This window comes from Bombyx mori, chromosome 17 (genome assembly GCF_030269925.1).
Source record: "Bombyx mori chromosome 17, ASM3026992v2".
Taxonomy (NCBI): domain Eukaryota; kingdom Metazoa; phylum Arthropoda; class Insecta; order Lepidoptera; family Bombycidae; genus Bombyx; species Bombyx mori.
The window spans coordinates 3,072,981-3,090,681 of record NC_085123.1 but is presented as its reverse complement, the minus strand read 5'-3'; the positions used below and the strand labels follow the sequence as shown (position 1 = coordinate 3,090,681).

The 17,701-nt window shown below is 34.2% G+C and overlaps 2 protein-coding genes across 3 annotated transcripts; one reads left to right on the top strand and one right to left on the bottom strand.

Moving 5' to 3' along the window:
- Window positions 1–3,209: 3,209 nt before the first annotated feature.
- On the top strand, window positions 3,210–11,999 carry LOC119630811 (protein penguin). Its single transcript, XM_038021336.2, has 8 exons — window positions 3,210–3,748; window positions 3,865–4,270; window positions 4,613–4,740; window positions 5,633–5,798; window positions 7,314–7,490; window positions 10,541–10,772; window positions 11,100–11,302; window positions 11,758–11,999. The coding sequence occupies exons 1-8, from the start codon at window positions 3,360–3,362 to the stop codon at window positions 11,932–11,934; spliced, it is 1,878 nt and encodes a 625-aa protein (XP_037877264.1). The 5' UTR covers window positions 3,210–3,359; the 3' UTR covers window positions 11,935–11,999.
- Window positions 6,018–17,301, bottom strand: LOC101743578 (uncharacterized). Of its 2 annotated transcripts, XR_009975320.1 has the most exons (7): window positions 17,011–17,301; window positions 16,789–16,889; window positions 16,176–16,323; window positions 15,286–15,403; window positions 14,026–14,112; window positions 12,522–13,515; window positions 6,018–12,246 (listed from the first exon to the last, which is right to left on the bottom strand). XR_009975320.1 is itself a non-coding variant. In XM_004921915.5 (6 exons), the coding sequence occupies exons 1-6, from the start codon at window positions 17,081–17,083 to the stop codon at window positions 13,416–13,418; spliced, it is 627 nt and encodes a 208-aa protein (XP_004921972.2). In that variant the 5' UTR covers window positions 17,084–17,301; the 3' UTR covers window positions 6,018–13,415. The 2 variants fall into 2 exon arrangements, 1 of the variants encoding a protein (XP_004921972.2); XM_004921915.5 differs by having other exon boundaries at window positions 6,018–13,515.
- Window positions 17,302–17,701: the final 400 nt, after the last annotated feature.

Here is a 17,701-nt window from a genome sequence, read left to right as displayed (position 1 = left end):
AACAACTACTTGTCATGATCCTCTAAAAAGTTATAAAGAATTTTGTTCAATTTTAAACAATCTTAAAGTTAATTGTATTCCTGTTCATAAAAATAATATTCGTGTCTCAAATGCCCCTGCACCATGGTGGAGTGAGGACTGCGCTATATCTGTAAGGAAATCTAGAGAAGCTTTATTAAAATATAGAAACTGCATGTCCTTAGAAAACTATATTGAATACAAAAAAGCTGATGCACATAAAAAAATAATTATCAAACAGGCAAAATTGAATGGCTGGAAAAATCTCTGTCATTCATTTAATAGACACACTCCATTGACTAAAATTTGGAATGATATCAGAAAATTTAAAAGAATATATGTAAATAGAAACGTATATCGAAATGACGAATGGATAAATGATTTTATTAATAAACTATCCCAGACTGACATACCCGAACTAGACAATATTCAGCTGTATTTTGACAACAATAATAACCTAAACAATAATTTTTTATTGAAACCATTTATGTTTCATGAACTAGATATAGCTCTGACATCAAGAAAATCCACAGCGCCTGGTTTAGATGACATCCCATATATCATGTTACAGAAATTGCATATTTCAGTGAAAAACAAATTACTTGATATTCTCAATTCTCTCTGGCTTAGTCAACAAATACCTGAATCATGGAAAACTCAGTGTGTAGTACCTATTTTGAAACCTGATAAACCACCAGATGATTATAAGTCTTATAGGCCAATTTCTCTAACGTCATGCATTGGTAAATTACTAGAACACATGATCAAAGTAAGATTAGATTTTTTTGTAGAGACAAATAAACTATTACCCCCTTGTCAGTTTGGTTTCCGTAAAGGTAGGAGTACAGCTGAAAGTTTGATAACATTCCTTAATGATATGAAGAGTTGCCAGCTATCTAAATCCACTGCAGTGTGTGTCTTTTTGGATGTCCAAGGAGCCTACGACAATGTTGATCTTATACAGCTGATTAAAATTTTACATGATCTTGGTTTACCTGGAAAGTTGTTAAAATGGATTTTTAATTTTTCATCTGATCGAACTCTATATGTCAAATATAACAATCAATTACATGGACCAAAAAAAACATGGAAAGGCCTAATGCAAGGAGCTTGCATGTCACCACTATTATTTAATTTATATACTTCACAAATTATTCATTTTATTCCTCATAATACTTCAATTCTACAGTTTGCTGATGATGTCCTGATATATAGTATAAACAGAAATATAAAATCAGCTGAAACAAATATAAACTTAGCACTACAACAATTAAATCTATTTTATTCCTTAAATTTAAAACTTAAAATTAACAGTGAAAAGAGTTCAGTTATGGTTTTAGGGAATGACATCACATCAGTTAAAGTTCTTTATAATAATAAACAGATACCTCTAGTAAATGAGAAAAAATTTTTAGGGGTTATTTTTGATAATAAATTAACATTTAAAAGCCACATAGATTATATATGTCACAATGCCATGAAAGGTATTAATATTATGAGATCTTTGGCAGGTACATTCTGGGGATCTGACCCTAATATTTTATCAACAATATATAAGAGCTTAATACGTAGCCATTTTGACTACAGTGGCATAGTTTATATGAATGCTAGACCAACCTTTCTTAAAAAAATAGACGTAATTCAAAACATGGCATTACGCATAATAAGTGGTGCCATGCGCACTACTCCCATTATTTCAATGGAAGTAGAGACTTGTATTGAGCCCCTACCTATTAGAAGAATACTATTTGCTGAAAAATTCTCTACCAAGTTACTAGCATGCAATAGCCCTATTATCTTAAATAAACTGCCTGACACTCTGTCTATTTCTCAACAATCCAATGTACTTATAACTGTAAATAATGTGGTTACAGGACAATTTCCAGAACTGTTAGGTTTTTTTAATTTAGTTTTTAAGAAAACAAAGAATATTTACAAAAATGATCTATGGCCTTTATATGTGGTTTCATATGATTCTTTATTTGCTAAAATGGAAATAGATGTTAGCCATGTTGGCAGTAAATTTGAATTTTATGAGTTTCTATCTAAAAAAGATGATTTTTATGTGTTGTATACTGATGGATGCAAAAGTGGTAATAATACTAAGTCAGCTTATTATGACCCCCAAAAGAAATTAACTAAATGTTTTAAATTAGATAATCATTGTACTATTTTTACAGCAGAGACATATGCTATTTATCAATGTTTATTGTACGTATGTGATATGGAAAAGGAGAAAAAGAATGTACTTATTATTTCAGATTCCATGAGTGTTCTTCTCTCTTTAGATAATTATAAGTTAAGTTATAAGCTCAATTATCTAATATATTTAATAAGAAAAATTATATTTGATAGTGGTAAAACTGTAACATTTAAATGGGTTCCATCTCATAGCGGTATTTGTGGGAATGAGACAGTAGATAGGGCGGCAAATGCTGAACATGACGAGGACCACTCGCAAGTATTGAAGGTCCCATTCACGGACTATGTAACTTTACTTAAAGTAGAGAAAAGACAGCTATGGGAGAGTTACTGGCAATTATGTTCAGAGAATAAAGGCAAATGGTATAAGGAAATTCAAAAGAAGATCCCATGCAAGCCATGGTATTGCAATATCAAATTATTTAAGGAAAGAAAATTCATAACAATCATAAACAGAATGAGATTTGGTCATTGCCTGACACCTGCCCATTTGCACCGAATGAAAATAACAAATAGCAGCCACTGCCAATTCTGTAATGATGAAAATGCAGACCTGACGCACATAATATTGAAATGCTCCAACTTTTCCACACAAAGACTGACCCTAGTAACAGAAATAACAGAAAAACTGGAAGAAAAATTTGAATTAACGAAAACAAGAACAACCCTTGAAGATGATGACTTACGAATGTCACTCTCAGTGTCAGACACTTATGTGTCAGTGTCAGAGGACTTAACCCGCCGCGTTCAAGAACTTTTGAGCAATGAAAGACTTTTCCCGAGCTTATATAAATTTATTACAGCGACTGTAGGAAAAATCTGACCTGAAAAAATAACATGTAAACCTGAAAAAAAACCGGGAATTTAATAATTTTGTATACTGTATGACATTTCGTAAATATTAACTTTATTATTGTATTATAATATGTAGACGGCCAATGGACTTGTATCCGGCTAATTTTATAAATAAAAAAAAAAAAAAAAAGACCCATGTGTGACTTTGGATTAGTTTAGATTGAAACCACGTTTTTCAAAAATTGATTATTAATAACCCATAATATAAATAGGCGCCAGTTTTTTAAGTCACCAAATATAAACAATTCTTCATTCCAAATATAAACAGGTCTTCTTCTAAAAAAATGCAGAAAGGTAAAAGGAAAAGTGATGAAGATGGTGTTAGTTCACCAAAAAAGAAAAAACTAAATAGTTCGCAAACAACAGTTCGCAAAGAACAAGATAGTAAAATTAAAAACATCAAAAACAAAACAAACCTAAAAGGTAAAAAAAATAATAAGGATGGATTAAAAGGTTTCAAAAAATTTACTAAAAACGACAAAGGATCTAAATTTGTTAAAACAAAAGAAAAATCGAATTTTTCTAAAGATGAAGCAAACGGAGAAAAGCCAAAATGGGCTGAAATGAAAAAAGAGAAAAAACAATTAAGGACTGTAAGACGTAAAGCTAAAATAACAGCTGAAGTATTTGAGATTTCACATAAGGCCAAGTTGTTAGCAGCACAAATACAGAGGTATTTTTTTACTTGGTGATATCGAACTATCAAACTATTGTAATAGATATAATAAAAAACCAACTGTTACATAAAATAATTAAAGGTTATATTTCCTTGCATTTTAATTGTTTCAGAAAAGTTGTGAAATCTGACTTCAAAATAAACTCCTGTAAAGAATTGCACAATATGTTAAAGGGACAATACAAGTCTATTGCTCTCACTCATGATCTCAGTCGAGTTATTCAAGTTCTACTAAAACATAGCCCTGAAGACATTATAAATGAAATAACGAAAGAGCTTCTAGACATTATAGTACAGATGGGTCAATCTAAGTATGCGCATCATTCCGTTAAGCGAATACTGAAATATGGAACAGATTTCATTAGGCATGAGGTTTTGAAGAAGTTTTATGGACATGTTGTATCCCTGTCAACTCATGCTATTAGTGCACCTGTCTTGGATTATGCATATGGGGAGTTTGCCTCGAAAAAGGAAAAATGCCACATGCAACAAGAATTCTATGGAGAGATTTATAAGAATGTAAGTTGGTTTTTATGGGTATTTGAATTTGAAAAGAAAGTAGATACAAGTTGTTTCATTGACTAATTGATAAAAAACTTTAGCGGAGTGTATAATTAAATAATTACAATCTTATGGTAAATGTTATGCATTTCTGTAAGCCCTCTAAATATCATTTACAACATCAGTAATTTAAATACACTGCTTTCGATAACTTAGGATGCTTGTGTACTTAAGAAGCTAATGTTTATCGGTGCAAGTCTAAAACAAAAATGATTTTGATAAATAATTTCCTGTTAAATAAATTAGTCAATAATACATTAAAAAGATTTATGAGTGTCAAACAAGTTTTTGGTTATTTAGACAAAAGACGACAAGGTAAAGACACTCAGAGATGCATACAAAGACAGTCCAGAAATGAAATCAGCTATACTCCAGGCCTGTAAGGCCAACTTACAGAAGATATTAGACAAAAACCTACATGATGGAGAGTAAGTGTTAATTAAAGACATTTGTTTTAGTTTTAAGACTAGATGGCTAAGAAGCACAAGATGGTTTCTTTTTTTTTTTTTGGAATATATTATAAGATTTGTTTATTTTTAGTTTTACACAGTAATTTTTGTGTCCCAATGTTGACAACACCTGCATTTAGAATTCTTTTGTTCTTGATTGTATAAAAATGTGTGTGGCCAATAAAGCTGCTCATTCTGAAGCCGCTCTTCATATTTTCAATAGAAGTCTAGTCTACACATACAATATAACACTTATATACTACAATAACTTTTATGTCAGTATTTTTTTAATTCCAGGCAGGTGAAGAAGCTCATACCTCAATCTTAAGTTGTTATCTGAACCCATAGACTTCACATTATGAATGCTGTCACCCACCCTGAGACTTGAAGTCAATGTATCAATTATATAGTAATTACATATTTTTTAGGGTTTAATTTTTATTTAACAATATTATTCATTCGTCATGGAGGTCATTCATGTTAACTGTGCATTTTACAAGAAATGGTACCGGTCTAGGGGATTTGTACATAGGTATAGTAGTAGCTTTACTAGATACAACTACACTAGGCATCTTAATGTTTAAACCATGATAACTTCAAATTAATTTATAGAAAAAATGATTCAAAATTCTAACAGTAAATTGGTAGTTGCAAACACAAATACCACTACAGGCAATAATTTGCTAATTAATATATACTGAATATGTATACTTTAAAACTACTGAATTTAGGACACAATCTGCTATGACTATTGATACATAATGAAAAACAGTCATCTTTCAAGGCCATCTAATGTACAGATAAAAGATTGATCTTAAATCAAATGAGAGTTAGTATTAAAAATGTGACTTATTATAAAACATGATTTCAGATTGTTTCATTCTGTGTTATATGACTATATCTGTGAATGCAGCCAAGAAGATAGAGTAGATTTTATTTCTATTCTTAGCCCACTGATTGTCCCACTCAGTAATTCTTTACCTGGTGTCAATGCTGCCAGTATGTGTGTTTGGCAGGGTACAAATAAGGACAAGAAAGTAAGTATACAAATTTGTGAATACACTCAATCTTAAGCTCATTCTCCTCTAATTTCGTCTTGCTTTGTCAGATAATGGGTTAAAATTTTATATTTCCATCAAGATTTTTCTAATGAAACATTAAATTTAAAGATGTATCCTGTAAATTTTTAAATACAATAAATAACAAACCTAATCAAGTAATAGTTAAAAGGGATGTAAATTAAATTAAAATAGTAATTTATTAGTTTTTTATTAATTTATTTATTAGTTATTTATTATATGTATTTATATTTATTTAGTTATTACACTAAAACACTATTTTAGATAAAAATAGAAATAACAAATATTTTAAATAAGGAATAAAGTAGATTATTTTAAATTAAATGCAATGTTTTGTAATAGTATCAAATTTGAGTAATAGTGATGTATTGGCATATATGGGGTAAGGCCGTTAAATTGAACTCATGTAACATAAAAGCTTAAGTTACCGGATAACTTAAAAGTTGTTGATGTGTTTGAATTTATAATTTATAATTTTATCATTTTATAATTTTGTTCTACAATTCCAAATATGTTCTAAGCTTTACATCACTTTTATGCTACGTAACTAAAAATTAACAACAATAGTAACATAAAAGTAACTTAAATCTACCCTCTTTTCAAAAGATGCTCGAACCTAGGGCACTATGATGAATAATTAACAACGTTTATAGCTTAGAGCTCTTATTTAAACATTAAACTTACTAAATTATCCTTCGATTTAAGCAAAACGATACAAACTTACCTTAAAATCAGTAAAAACTTTTTTCTGTCGGACAAAAACACGATGCGGACCAAACTAACTCACGTATCATCTCACTAATGGCCGATAAGTACGTGACATACCATAAGTAAGTTAGATATTGGCGTGTCCAATTATAAAACATATTCTTACTGCTCAATTCTTAAATTATTGTAAAAATTTTGGTAACTTAAAATCAGTAACATAAAAGCTTAAAATACTAGGACGTGATGTTAAAATTCGAAAATAATTGATATTTCAATAGCTAGATTTTTGTGAAGGAATTAAATATTGCCTAACATAAATGATTCTTTAAAAAAATTTTTTTTATTGCCGGTGGAATAAACTGAAACTTATATAATTCATTCCAACTATGATGGGGGATCATTTGGGACACTTGAATTTGTTCTAGCAAATCGTATTATCGTAGTAAAAACTACATAATTAAATACAAAGAAGTAGTTTTACAGACGTTTGCGTATTTGTAACAGTTGTAGAAAGGATGCCTTTTGCCAGGAAAACAATAAAACATGATAGTATTCATGTATTTATTCTAAAAAAGATGCCGGACGCGGAGTCATCCATCAAAATGGTTACTTTTTGGCGGCCTTACCCATATATAAAATTTTAGTCAAAATAAAATTTGTTCAGAATAATGTTAAATTTGTTTGTTTCACTGGTAAAAGCAGATTTTTTCTAATTTTATTTAGCTTAAAGCTAAAATTAGATTTTAAAGAACAATTTTTTTTCAGACAATTTTAAAAGTGGTCAAGGAACATGCTATTCCTTTAAGTAAACATAAGACTGGATACCGCCTTCTGATTGCTATTTTTGACTCTGTTGACGATACTGTTCTTGTCAAGAAGACTATTGTGTCCACTCTGGCTGCCAATATAAAAGACATTGCTAAGGACCACTGGGGTAATATGGTGAGTAATTTAGAATTTTCTTGAACATGGTAGAATAGTAATTGGGATATAAATTGGAAGTCAGAAAGATCTTCACAGCTTAGAAACTGTTGTTGATATTTTTTTTATTCATACATATTAGAAACCATTAAGTAATTACTGTCTTGACATATAAGACCTCAATTGCATTAAAATAAGGGATATTCCACATTCTCCTCTTAAACTCCAGCACATGCACCAAATATCTTATAAGTATATATAAAAAATTAAAAGTTTTCTACTTTTAAAATACACATATGTACAAAACCCCTTCATCACAAGTGACTAAAATATCTTCTGTATTATAAGGCACAGACAATTGCAGAATTGCATGTATACTATCAGTTCTAAAACTGTAGACCACTATACTGTTCTGCTTTTCCTCTGCTGATCCTGACGTCTGTGCGGACCGTCTTAAAGACGTGGTGCTCCGGGGGATGGAATTGTTTATTCCCTCCTCTGAAGTGCCCGTTGGGGGTCGCAGCAGACCCTGGTATAACAATGCCAGTAGGGATGCTGCACACCTCAAGCGGTCCGCATACGTGGCATGGGATAATGCCAGGAGACGTCGGGATCCTAACATCTCAGGGGAAAGGCGGAAATATAACGCCGCTTCCAGGTCCATGTCAGCAGATTGGGATGGATTGCGTGAATTTTACGCATCCTACCCATGGGGGCTGTTCTGCTTTTCCTCTGCTGATCCTGACGTCTGTGCGGACCGTCTTAAAGACGTGGTGCTCCGGGGGATGGAATTGTTTATTCCCTCCTCTGAAGTGCCCGTTGGGGGTCGCAGCAGACCCTGGTATAACAATGCCAGTAGGGATGCTGCACACCTCAAGCGGTCCGCATACGTGGCATGGGATAATGCCAGGAGACGTCGGGATCCTAACATCTCAGGGGAAAGGCGGAAATATAACGCCGCTTCCAGGTCCTACAAGAAGGTAATTGCCAAGGCGAAGTCGGAGCACGTTGCTAGAGTTGGCGAGCGATTAAAGAGCTATCCCTCCGGGAGCCGTGCTTTTTGGTCGCTCGCCAAAGCTGCAGAAGGAAACTTTTGCAGGTCTAGTCTCCCACCACTGCGCAAGTCCGATGACACTCTGGCCCACAGCGCGAAAGAGAAGGCTGACCTTCTGGTCAAACTCTTCGCCTCGAACTCGACTGTGGACGACGGGGGTGCCACTCCACCGAACATCCCCCAGTGTGATAGCTCCCTGCCGGATATCTGCTTCACACAGTGTGCAGTTAGGCGGGAGCTCCGACTCCTGGACGTCCATAAGTCGAGTGGGCCAGACGGCATCCCCGCAGTGGTTTTGAAAACGTGCGCCCCTGAGCTGACACCTGCGCTAACGCGTTTGTATCGCCTCTCTTATTGCGCTAACAGGGTTCCGTCTTCATGGAAGACCGCCCACGTCCACCCTATCCCCAAGAAGGGTGACCGGTCGGACCCGTCGAGCTATAGGCCTATCGCGATAACTTCCTTGCTTTCCAAGGTGATGGAGCGAATAATAAATACACAACTCCTGAAGTATCTTGAGGATCGCCAGCTGATCAGTGACCGACAGTACGGTTTCCGTCACGGTCGCTCAGCTGGCGATCTTCTTGTATACCTTACTCACAGGTGGGCTGAAGCCTTGGAGAGCAAGGGCGAGGCTCTTGCTGTGAGCCTTGATATCGCGAAGGCCTTCGACAGGGTCTGGCATAGGGCACTTCTATCGAAGCTACCATCTTACGGAATCCCCGAGGGTCTCTGCAAGTGGATCGCTAGCTTTTTGGATGGGCGGAGCATCACGGTCGTTGTAGACGGTGACTGTTCTGATACCATGACCATTAACGCTGGCGTTCCACAAGGTTCGGTGCTCTCCCCCACGCTTTTCATCCTGTATATCAATGACATGCTGTCTATTGATGGCATGCATTGCTATGCGGATGACAGCACGGGGGATGCGCGATATATCGGCCATCAGAGTCTCTCTCGGAGCGCGGTGCAAGAGAGACGATCAAAACTTGTGTCTGAAGTGGAGAACTCTCTGGGGCGAGTCTCCGAATGGGGTGAATTGAACTTGGTTCAATTCAACCCGATAAAGACACAAGTTTGCGCGTTCACTGCGAAGAAGGACCCCTTTGTCATGGCGCCGCAATTCCAAGGAGTATCCCTGCAACCGTCCGAGAGTATTGGGATACTTGGGGTCGACATTTCGAGCGATGTCCAGTTTCGGAGTCATTTGGAAGGCAAAGCCAAGTTGGCGTCCAAAATGCTGGGAGTCCTCAACAGAGCGAAGCGGTACTTCACGCCTGGACAAAGGCTTTTGCTTTATAAAGCACAAGTCCGGCCTCGCGTGGAGTACTGCTCCCATCTCTGGGCCGGGGCTCCCAAATACCAGCTTCTTCCATTTGACTCCATACAGAGGAGGGCCGTTCGGATTGTCGATAATCCCATTCTCACGGATCGTTTGGAGCCTCTGGGTCTGCGGAGGGACTTCGGTTCCCTCTGTATTTTGTACCGTATGTTCCATGGGGAGTGCTCTGAGGAGTTGTTCGAGATGATACCGGCATCTCGTTTTTACCATCGCACCGCCCGCCACCGGAGTAGAGTTCATCCATACTACCTGGAGCCACTGCGGTCATCCACAGTGCGTTTCCAGAGATCTTTTTTGCCACGTACCATCCGGCTATGGAATGAGCTCCCCTCCACGGTGTTTCCTGAGCGCTATGACATGTCCTTCTTCAAACGAGGCTTGTGGAGAGTATTAAGCGGTAGGCAGCGGCTTGGCTCTGCCCCTGGCATTGCTGAAGTCCATGGGCGACGGTAACCACTCACCATCAGGTGGGCCGTATGCTCGTCTGCCTACAAGGGCAATAAAAAAAAAAAAAAAAAAAAAAAAAATCTAGTAAAATAATGTAGCTATCATGTAACTATTATAGTTGGGAAATATTATTAGTTACAGGTGCATTACATAATTTAGCAAAGCCTACTTACTGCACAAAGTTCTATAAATAGGTTGCAGACACTTAAAACTATTAATAATTTTCAGGTAATTCACTGGTTAGTAAAACCAAAAGACACAGCTGCTTTCCATCCTTGTTTAATTAAGTTTTTGGAAGATGGTGCTAAGAGTGGAACATCGAAGAAAGACACAGAAATTCGTGTTTCGGAGCTTAGGGAAGCTATATTACCTGCTCTAAAGAAAGATATGGAAACAGATCCTAAATTCTGGCTAAGCAATAAATCTAATATGTTGTTGGCTGTTGCTGTATTGTCTATAGGTAAATATGTACATACTTATTTTTAAGTCTACAAAAAGGTAACAGTGAACTGCCCATATCATTATCAGTAAAACGCACGGTATATTCTTATTGAGAAACTTGAATTTACAGTTTAAAATTAGTAATGGTGAAAATGTTCAATAAATCACATCTTTATTATCAAACACATGTTTTGTGAGCACACCCTAAATTTAAATCAATTTTGAATTGTATTTTTAATATTAAATAAAAAATAATGAATAGAAAACAAAAAGAGATGGGCACGCCGTGGGGTACACTGAGTATGTGACTATTCACCCATTTAAAGTATTACAATTATTTTTCTAGAATCATCTAAAGAGATTCTGCATGCATTGGCAAAAGTGATCTGCGAGACTGACTGGCACATGCAGGTGGAAGGGAAGGACGATACCCTGGCGATTGAGGATGCTGGTATACACATGTGCTTAAAAAAACTAGCCAGTTTAGACAAAGAAAAATCGGCTGATACTCTTGGTGAAGCTATAAGTGAACATTTAAATGATGAAACTGTAAGTCATAGATTCTGAATTGTCGAATCCCGAAAATACTATAAAAACATATTGTAATTTATTATTATATGAGACAACTATTTCAAAGCCGGCAATGTGACTTTTGGACAATTATTGGTAAATCAGAAAAACGAATTATTGACTTTGTATTCCATTGGCAGTCACAAAACTCTTCTGAACGACATCTTAGATAAATAACAGGTTAAGTATTAACCTTTATTTAATGCAGGTTTTGAATCGTATTCTTTGAAGGAGACGATTATATTCAAATCAATCTGTATTGACATATCAATAATTTTTTTTTGTTTAAATGCACAGATTGCCACCTTTGATAACAGACGACTCATATATCTTACTGACTTCTGTTACTAGAAATAGACCAGAAACTAATGTCAATTATTTTTTAATATGCATAATTTTAATGTTGACAACCACTATTATTTTATTGTTTTCAGATTAAAGTGTGGATACGTACAAATAGGGGTTGCTTTTTCCTATTGAAATTGATAGAGAGTAATAGTGAAGAAGTAGATAAGAAATTAAAGGCAAAATTAAAACCACATGTAAATATTTTGAAGCAACAATCATCGGAAGGTGCTAAATTATTGTTACAGAATGTACAGAATAAATAGTTTAAACTACTCATGACATTGTTTATAATTTAATTGTCTTAATTAAATTTTGATTTGTTTTAAAAGTATAGTAGTTTGGTAATTTTCTTCTTCACAAATTGCACCACAAATTTGGTGAATGTTGATAACCTGCATAGCCTAGCCTAGAAGCCTAACTTGAGTTTCCAAGCAAAAAAACACAAACTCTAAAATTTATTAATTTTTTCCTAATGTATCTAATTTAATATTTAAAACATGTAAAGTTTATAAAAATAATTAGTGACAATTTTTTTCTACACAAATATTCCCCTTATCAAACATTATGTGAGTCGACTATTATCAAAGCCGGCAATCTGGCTTTTGGACAATGATTGGTAAATCAGAAAAACGAATTATTGACTTTGTATTCCGTTGGCAGTCACAAAACTCTTCGGAACGACATCTTAGATAAATAACAGGTTAACTATTAACCTTTATTTAATGCAGGTTTTGAACCGTATTCTTTGAAGGAGACGATTATATTCAAATCAATCTGTATTGACATATCAATAAAAAAAAATTATCCAAAAGCACAGATTGCCACCTTTGATAATAGACGACTCATGTACCAAAAACATTTTATGTTTCTATAAAGGTCGTACAACTTTATACAGTTTATACCTATTTACAGTATTGACTCAAGTCAAGTACTACTTTCTTAAAAAAAAAGTGATTTCACAACTGCAAAATAAAGTCTATTTTAATCAATCACAGTATGGTCAAAATCTAAGTTGTCAGTTCTCAGTCAGCTTCTGAAGCATTGTGTTATGATCTGTGTGCCTCTTATCAAATAAACCCAAACATTACATTATCATTCAATTCAATCATAGAATTAAACAATGTCCACTGGACTTATATGTTATATTGTATATTTATTAAACTGTGTTTTATATTAAATATCAAAATCTAATTAGTAAGAATGCATATTCAATTACAACCTCAGCAGTGTACTGAACGTGTATTATCTATTCACCCACTAATGCTTCCATACTAGGAAAAGTAATTATCAGCACCAGACTCGACCACAAGGCTCGGTAGGAAGCTTGAACACATTGTCAAGGCAAATAAATAAATAGATAAATATTTTATAGTAGATATATGAAATGGGGGAAAAGTGTGTTGACTGGCTACAGACAGATAAATTCAGGGATGCCTGTTTCCAAGGCTATCCACGCTGCTGAAGATTGAGCTAGCTGGCGAACTCGTCAACATAAACGTTATGAACCTCAGCATTGGGCTCAACGAATTATGGAGAAGAATTCATATAAAAATTATTGTGTTTACACACCTAGGTTACACCTATTTTTTTTTTTGTTTGGTTACAAGTTTTTTTTTTAGCTTTTAAGGATATGGTTCTTTCTCAAATCTCATCACTATTTCATTCTATGATTTAAAAAAACATTTAGCTATTTATGTACAGGACAAAAGTCACATACTCTGACTGGTAAGAAATTAAATGAATGTTACGATTCAATCCATATTTTTTTTATGGGGCTATTTTCAGCCTCCTTTATGATCTCCAATGATTTGCTTAGAATATCTGTTTGAATTGCGTCCATTGTTCTGAAATATAAAAGTATTATGCATAGGTAATCTTTGAGTCACTTAAATAGATGGATAAAACTTTACCTAGATAATTAATACAGTGGCAGGTCATAGTGGTCTAAAGACTAGGTCTAAAAACTATGGATGTACTTGTGTCGAAAGATGCCATTCTGGCAGTATTCAATTCCCTCAGATAGTCACCAAATTGTGGATTGAAATACATACTTAACTCATTCTCATGATTTCCATGATGTAGGTAATGAAAATCAAACTGGCAGAGATATCATTTGTGCGATTACTATACAATGGAACAGATAGTCTCAAGGAGTGTGGCAACATTCACATTGTGATGTCTATGGGCTCCAATAAACACATAACAACAGGTGAGCCGTGAGCTCATTCACTTAAACGTTAGCCATCTTATATCTGAAATTTATATGATAGAGTGATGAAAACTTTAACTTGTTGTATGCCTTTGAAATGATCAGTGATCCTAATGTGTTTTATTCAAAACATTCCAGCACGTACCTGTTAGCATCCAGGACGTCCCAATTCGGTTCTATCAATTTAGAATAAATATTCCACACTTTCTTTTGGAAATCTACCACTTCATATCTGGAAGAAATGAAATAACAGTTAAAATTTCGTAAAAAAGTAGGTATGGAGCCAAATGCAATTTTTAAAACTCTCCATACGCTTGGTATTAGTAAAATGTTTGTGTACCGGGCTATTAATAGGTGCAATGAGACCTCCTCTGTTTGTGACAGAAAAAGATCTGGCCGTCCACGTAGTGTTCGTACGAAAAAGGTGGTCAAAGCAGTAAGGGAACGAATTCGAAGAAATCCTGTCCGAAAGCAAAAGATTTTATCTCGGGAGATGAAGATAGCACCTAGAACCATGTCGCGTACCTATTTTAAAAGATGACTTAGGACTTGCAGCCTATAAGAGACGTACTGGTCATTTCTTAACTGATAATTTAAAAGAGAATAGGGTGGTAAAATCGAAACAACTACTGAAGCGGTACGCAAAGAGAGGTCATAGAAAAAATTTGTTTACGGATGAGAAATTTTTTACAATTGAGCAACATTTTAACAAACAAAATGACCGTATTTATGCTCAAAGCTCTAAGGAAGCTTCCCAATTAGTCGACAGAGTGCAACGTGGGCACTATCCGACTTCAGTGATGGTTTGGTGGGGTATTAGCTATGAAGGAGTGACTGAGCCATACTTTTGTGAAAAAAGTATCAAAACATTGGCACAAGTGTATCAAGATACCATTCTTGAGAAGGTAGTGAAGCCCCTTAACAACACCATGTTCAATAATTAAGAATGGTCCTTCCAGCAAGACTCGGCGCCAAGTCATAAAGCTTGGTCTACGCAGTCTTGGTTGGAAAGGAACGTTTCGGACTTCATCAGAGCTGAACACAGTCCGTCGTCTAGTCCCAATTTTAATCCGCTGGATTATTATTTATGATCAGTTTTAGAGAGCACGGCTTGCTCTAAGCGCCATGATAATTTAGAGTCCCTAAAACAATCCGTATGATTTGTAGTGAAAATTTTTCCCATGGAAAGAGTGCGTGCTTCTATTGATAACTGGCCTCAACGTTTAAAGGACTGTATTGTAGCCAATGGAGACCACTTCGAATAAGCTTTTTATAGGTACTTTAAATTGTTTTATATTTATGTATTAAACTAACACACTGTAAAAGTAATAAATGTTATTTACAATAGAATTTTTTTTTTCCTTTGTCTCAGTATTTATGGCAAGACTAGGTACATATGGCTTACCTTTCGTTCCCAAAACCATTCCTTTTCAAAACTGCTTCAAGAGGCATGGTTAGAAAGAAAACTTTGTCTGGCTGTGGCAAACCAGCATCTGGAGACTTGCACCAGTTCAGATCTAAACCTAAAATGCAATAAATCATTCACGTTTTACAGCTGCAGCATTTCTCAAGACTATATTATTAATATATATAGTCAAATATGGAGGAATAGCTAAAACTTTTAAAGAGCTGTATCATCCATACTCAATACTGAATGTAAATAAGTGCAAAAAATATGTTTGTTACACTTTAATATCTCAAATAATCAATTGATTATAATACAATTTTGCATACATGTTGTCTGGGGTTGTTTTTCTAGATTAACGTTCGAGAAATCACAAACAAAAAGTAGTTGCTTAAATTTTGGGGTACAATGAAGCTGATCAGGTTAAATTAAATGTTAAGATTGTAAATGGCTTCAATGTTGTAATATAAATGAGAAGTCCCAATGCCAATACATGCTATACAGTTTTATTTTTAATGAAATTTTAAAAATAATACCCTGACAATTCTAGTCGTAGAAGTAGTTTGTAATCTTATGAAGTTACTGAATAATGGCATTTTGATTAGAGTTCTATGATTATCAAGAATGATTGCAAATGTACAATAGTGATAATGTATTTCATTTAACTTGGATAGAATACAACAAGCAGAGTATTATACGATGCAATCACTTTCAAATAGGATGTAGTATAGTATAGTGATGTGTTATTTACCTGATTTTTTAAACCATTTTTTTACCTTTAGAATACATTTGATTTTGAAGTCACCAATAAAATATTTGTTATATATTTCATTTTATTAAAAGTTAATATTGATTTTACATTTACTAAATATAATTTCCATTTTAATTACCTTTTGCTGCTGAAAAGGCTACACCTGAGTAACAGTATCTATCAAGCACTATTGTTGTGCCTCCTTCTAAAGTTTTTATTATATTTTGGGCTCGCTCCCAGCGGTTCGCAGAAAATAGTAGATGGATAGCTTCATCTGATAATTCATTCTAAAATGTGTTCAAATTTGAATTATCATAAGTTATAAACAGACTGCTATTTCAACAATAGACCTGAGTCTTAATTCCTAGATTATGATATTTACACAATCTGACTATAAAATTGCATGTTACAGCATTAATGAATTGACAAAGTTTTCTGTAATATACTGAAACCAAATAAAATCAAAAAGGTTGAAATTGTGGATTATCTGAGCTCTGTAAATAATTTCATGAAATAGTTTTTACAGACATTGGTCCATCGAGTTTTAAATAATTATTGCTACATTCATATTGGTCAATAGTATAACAGTGTAAATATGATCACTTTATGCTATCAGGTTAAAGTGTTAATTTTATTGTCCTTATGTTCATAGATAGGTTCCAGATTGTTACTACTGGTCTGCGAACAGCCTATTCCTGCGATTATGAAAAGCAGATCAGCTGCTACTGTATATTGTACATTACAAACCTTACCTTTGAAGATAGATAATTATTTATGACTTTTCCAATTTCTGTCTCACGGGCAGGAAAATTTCTGTATTCAGCTTCAATGTTGTGCTTTTTCAAGCTTTCAACTGGAAAGTCATAATTTAAGTAACAGATTACCAAGCTGAGTTTTCATTTTTCTTAAACATACAGCCCTCTGAGCAATTTCTTAAATGTTATGCTATTTATTTTCCGTCACTTGTTTCTTACCTAATATTTTCCCTTGTGTCGACTTCCCTGTTCTATCGATACCTTCAATAACTATTAAAGCACCTCGTTTCATATTAATAGTTTTACACTTCTACTGTGGATGTCGCTTGATAATTTGATATGTTTATTTTCTAAGCCTTAAGCCGCGCTGAAAAGGTCTATATTAAACCCTAACTTAGATGTTTTAGTAACCGTACGGTATGTAATAACAATTTATTCATGAAATAAAAATATTTATGGGGTTTAATAAGCTAAGAAAATACCGGCAATTTTTTTAAGGGATTTTATGACCTAGTAACTAAAACCTTTAAGTCATGTCCTATTTTAATATATTTTTTAATTTTATGAAAAATTATATTAAAGAGTGAAATGAAATGAAATGAAAATCATTAATTTGGGACATTAATCAACTGGGATGATATTAAATAAAATGAGATATGGGATGAAATATATAGTATTAGTAAAATGGTGGTAATTTACTGCGATTTTTTCAGTGGACTTTTTGGAGGATCCCGAGAAGTTACGTCCAGCGGCTTTGTTTCATTTTCCCACAATTGTGCACTTTCACAGATATTAAACAGTTAATAAACCACCGTTATTACACATTTAAATCCGAAGAAACACTAAATAGACAAAATAAAACAAAATCACACAACATTAGAAATTCTACTCCTCGCGTTCCCGCCAAAAA

Excerpts from the sequence above, each read along its gene's own strand:
- LOC101743578 (XM_004921915.5), bottom strand. The coding sequence starts at position 17,083 with ATGAAACGAGGTGCTTTAATAGTTATTGAAGGTATCGATAGAACAGGG. Across the intron at positions 15,404-16,175 it reads AGCCTTTTCAGCAGCAAAAG|GTTTAGATCTGAACTGGTGC; the intron begins GTAATTAAAATG and ends ATTGCATTTTAG. Across the intron at positions 14,113-15,285 it reads AATGGTTTTGGGAACGAAAG|ATATGAAGTGGTAGATTTCC; the intron begins GTAAGCCATATG and ends CATTTCTTCCAG.
- LOC119630811 (XM_038021336.2), top strand. The coding sequence starts at position 3,360 with ATGCAGAAAGGTAAAAGGAAAAGTGATGAAGATGGTGTTAGTTCACCA. Across the intron at positions 4,271-4,612 it reads ATGGAGAGATTTATAAGAAT|ACAAAAGACGACAAGGTAAA; the intron begins GTAAGTTGGTTT and ends TTGGTTATTTAG. Across the intron at positions 10,773-11,099 it reads TGTTGCTGTATTGTCTATAG|AATCATCTAAAGAGATTCTG; the intron begins GTAAATATGTAC and ends TTATTTTTCTAG.